At 41.4% G+C, this 4,732-nt stretch overlaps 1 protein-coding gene across 1 annotated transcript in view; it reads right to left on the bottom strand.

Annotated features, from left to right (window-relative positions):
- C1QL3 (complement C1q like 3) overlaps window positions 1–4,239 on the bottom strand; it is a 31,177-nt gene extending 26,938 nt beyond the window's left edge. Inside the window, exon 1 of the mRNA XM_018564112.1 lies at window positions 3,529–4,239. Coding sequence (XP_018419614.1) covers window positions 3,529–4,122 — 594 coding nt within the window. The 5' untranslated portion in view covers window positions 4,123–4,239. The remainder of the gene's footprint in view (window positions 1–3,528) is intronic.
- Window positions 4,240–4,732: the final 493 nt, after the last annotated feature.

The following is a 4,732-nucleotide window of genomic DNA, read 5'->3' as shown; positions in this document are numbered from 1 at the left end:
ATATATATATATATACACACACACACACACACACACAGTATGTCTATCTATCTCTATATATGTACATATATATACATACATATTAGGTATGTGTGTTAGAGGTCTGGGGATGTTACTATGAATATGTATTACTACGCTTATGATGGACATAAATAGATGTCTTATGTAATTCCCATTTTTCCTTTGTATTGTAAATGCCAGATACCTTTGTGTTTTATCTTGCTTGAAGCAATAGAGAGATCTGTAAAACCAGGACACAACTCGTATGCATGCTGCGTCCTGATCCGACTTCTGGTAAGTTGCCACTATATTTAAAATTCATATATGAAATTTCCTTTTTTTTTGCTCTTAATAAGCCATCTCAATTTGTCTGTCTCTTCTGGCTCTCATAGAGAAAAACAGTTGTTCCCTCTTCTGAAGAAAGCAAGCACGAAGGCTTATAAATGGGCAGCAGAAATCATAAGATAACCTAGATCAATCTTCTACTAAAACAGGACTACCTCGAATCTTGGGCTTGATTGACTTACAAAATGAATTTCCAGATGAACTCTGTGGCCTTACCTGTAATCACTTCCTATGAGGGAGAAAACTTTCAGTGTGTCTTAAAGGTCATGTGGCCTTATCTATCCCCAAAACAGTTTGATAGAAAACAAGCTTAAAGGAGCCATAAGCATGAAGCAGGGTTGCTTTAGTGAGAATTAAAAAAACAAAACATTAAATATGCAAATAAATATCCATCTCTGCACAAAGATTTGATCTATTTTACTTCCCGTGGCCTGTTTCCCTGTAGAATCAGCTCCTGTAGCCCCAAACCAGTTTAAAAATGGTTGTTGGCAGTATTATTTTTAACATGAAGATTGGATCATTGGATCATACAAACATCCAATTGTATTTAAAGGATCTTTGAACTTTACCTTTGACCCCTTAGTTATTAAAAATGAGTGCAGGATTTTAATTCAAAATAAAATTGCATATGAAACGCATCTAAAACATTTACATATGTCTCTGTTTATGTTATAAAATATATTTTAATATGAATCAAAGTACAATACACATTATCCCTACCGACCCTCAACAAGACCAGAATTATATAAGCTGAAAATGATACATTGTTGCTAAAGGGTCAAAATGTGTAATTCTTGGAATGTTTTTATAAAACGGTTACATTAAAACTTTTTAATGTCATTGTAACTCCACCTCGCGTATTAAGAAGTCCTACATGAGAACGTCTATATTTCCACTGACTGTAGTCACCAATCAGATTCAACTGTTCACATCCTGCTGTTTATTTAAGACTCTTGGGATCATTCGATTTATTAATACTATGAGATTGCTATGTTAAACATACACAATGGTATTTGGACACTGGTGTAAGGAATGGTCAGCCCTCTGGAAGATCTTCTATCCACCCAACATGCTCTATTCCATGCATGCTCAATGCACTTCCCATAGTCTACAACCTGCATTTGCCACCAAGAACATCTAGGAGGCTAATGAAGATTTTAAACACTTTGCCCAAAATTTTATCAAGCACCAGTTTCTTATTTCAACCCTCTGCTCAATGTTTTGCCAAACACCAGCTCCCTAATGCTATCATTTTTTTGCCACCAGAATTCAATTAACTGCAGCAAAATCAACCGGTACAAGAATTAATTTAGGTGTATGTTTGGGGATCCTTTTTAATACTGATCACAATAGTATCTTATGGCAACAGAAGACTAATTTATGAAAAACGGAGCAAAGAGAAAAGCGGAGCGGTTGCTCATAGTAACCACTCTGATCTCTTGTTGCATTTTCCCACTGAAGTTGAAACCTGATTGGCTGCTATGGAGCAACTTTCTAGGATGCATAAATGTATACATACATGTAACTGTTCTTACTATAATGACATAAGCCATTTGTGATAATTCGTTAACAAGTTATATAAAACTGCAGATAATGATGTAACTAGATAATTAGAAGGACTCTTATGTAAAGTGTATAGTGACACAACCGCAGTGGTAGATGGTATATCCTTTGTGTATGTCCAAGTGTTTCAGTTTTTATTATAAAAGAGATATTATGTCACAGGGTTGTCTCATGTTCATTAGACCCATGGGAAAACTGCATCAAAGATACATTAAACACACTCTCCATTAAAAACATAAAGATAACCCCCTCCCATTAGAGGTAGATGTGCTATGGTACAACAGAAGTTCCACAGCTGAATCTGTCATGACATGAAGCTAGATTGTGGTCTTGCACATCTGACTGATACAAAAAGGAAATCCCTTTTTACTTTTTTTAATTTGTGCTTCCTTTGCTGAGTAAACAGCAGTGAAAAGTCAAAAGCTGAGGCCTATGTCATATAAAAATCTGTATAGCCAGGAGCTATAGCCAGGAGCTTTGGACAAGGGTTGGTACCATGGACACTACTCAAAAATATTCAAAATGGCTGCGCCCACTCTGATGTTTGGTTTGCAATATAACACTTTTCCAGATATAGCCTCATGCTGTTTTATCTGATCAGTAAACAACCCAAAATCAAAGACCCTTTTTTGGTGAGTATTGACCTTACCTTGTTCCCGATTTAAATTCTAAATTTGCACAACTATCTCCACTTTTTCTGAATGAAAATGTACCTGAAGATATTGTTGATTTCAATATGTAAATAGCAGGTCACTTCCAGAAGTAGCCGCATATCCTGCAGGCAAGACTTTCCCTTGTCTCCCACATTACCAGTTCATATTTATTTTACTACAGCTCGTTAAAATGCATGCAAAGATAATACTACAATAAACCAAAATGTGTGAATAGCTATTCATGGCCCATCAGCTGTACAATGCTATAGTACAGTTCAAGAACCAAACTGCTTACTAGGCGGAAACTGGACATAAAGTTTGTATTAGTTCGTACAATGAAATCCTTTTCCTGATTCTTCTCTATGGCATCACTGAACCCAAACATATGTCTTGGATCAGAATCTGAGGCTCACTCGGTAAGGTGAATCTGCAGGTCCCAGAAGATACTGCTGAGTATTGAAATCCACATCTAAGATGTTAATAAAAGAACTAAATAACATGTTGCTGAATGTATTTTAACAATATCCACGGATCATTTCCAACAACTTCAAAGAGATGGAATTGTTTTAAATAAAGGTTTTATAATTGGCATGGTATTTCTTCACAGAGTTCATTTCTTGTCCACTGATTGCCAGATTTTAGCAGCTGCCACTTTAAGCCTATTAAACAACTAATGGAATAAAAGAATTAACTGCACAGTGGTGATGTTACATATTGCAGTGCGTAGGGAGACATTAGCACTTTTTTTTTTATGCTGTTTTTTTAATTGTATAAATATATCAGTTCTGTGTGTAAGCTTTATTGGTCTTTTAAGGATATAGATCAATAAAGACAGATAGACAGATAGATAGATAGATAGATAGATAGATAGATAGATAGATAGATGGATAGATAGATAGAGCGTCTCAGGATTGTCATGCAAACTCCTGGCATATCTCTTATTCTGGCCAGCTTGGCTTGGTCTTACCTGGTTGTTCTTGCAGAGATCAGCCCACATGCTGGTGCCATCCCCACCCCTCATCAAGACATGGTAGGTGAAGAAGTAAATGCCAGGGATGGAGCAGGTAAACTTGCCGGTGGTCGGGTCATAGTGATTACCCAAGTTGGTTACCACATCGTCGAACTTGAGTAACTCATAGCCCTCATGCTGCCTCTTGAGCCCGGCATAGAAGGCGATCTTGGGCACGGTGGTGTAAGTGGCCGCGCTGATGGCACCGGCGGCATTCAAGCCCGGGCTGCCAGGGGGCCCCGGCAACCCCGGTCTTCCCGATTCCCCTTTATCACCCGGTGGCCCCATAGGTCCAGGAGGTCCCGGCTCTCCCGGTGGTCCCCTCGGACCAGCCTTCCCTGGTCGCCCAGATTCCCCTTTGGCTCCTTGGATGAAGGTGGGTAAGGACTGGAGCAGGTTGAGATCCCGCACCGTCTCTGCTGTGGCAGTGCTGGGGGGTTTGGTTCCATAGGGGTCGCAGACCATGCGGCAGGTGCCCAGCATCTCGTAGTGGGCTGAAGTCCCGGCTGAGTTGACCAGAACTGGGATGAGGATGACCAGCAGGAGGACCATGACCACCCCCAGGGCGCCGGCTGCCACCAGCCTCTTCCTGGCCACCAGCCGGCTCAGAGCTGGCCGTTCCTCCTGTCTGCTTTTGGACGAAATCTTGAAGCCTTTCGGGGCACCACCAGCGAACGGGGGGACACCAAGGACCTTGGGGCTGCTCCTGAAGGAACCTCCCGAGCCGCTGTATGCGCGGAGCTCAGGAGCCGTCCGAGGTGCTGAAGAAGCTCTGCCGATGGACGTCCTCGGGATCTGACTCTTGCCAGGTGGCCGCGGTCTCTCTTGTCCAACTTTGTCGTCTCTCCCCTGGGGTGGTCTCGCTTGGCAGGGAGGCAGTCTCTTTCCTCTCGTCCACAGGAAATTCTCCAGGTGGTCTAATTCTTTTTAATGGTCGCGCACTCTGCTCAGCGATCTCTCATTCCTTCTTGTGCTACCAATGAGCTGATATAAGCATCAAAGACAATGCTGGAGATCCCTCTCCCACCTCCAAGAACCTGGAGCCCACGTGTACCCTCACAGCTCAGCGCCTCCCAGCATCCTAATTGGCATCGACTTCTTCTTTTTCTTTTTTTTATGCACACTCTCCCAATTGCAATGAACTTTTCTGCTTTTCTTTCTC

The sequence above is a fragment of the Nanorana parkeri genome, unplaced genomic scaffold (genome assembly GCF_000935625.1).
Source record: "Nanorana parkeri isolate BGI_ZX_2015 unplaced genomic scaffold, ASM93562v1 scaffold23, whole genome shotgun sequence".
Lineage (NCBI taxonomy): Eukaryota > Metazoa > Chordata > Amphibia > Anura > Dicroglossidae > Nanorana > Nanorana parkeri.
Note: the sequence above shows the minus strand (reverse complement) of the source record. Positions and strands in the feature narration are given on the sequence as shown.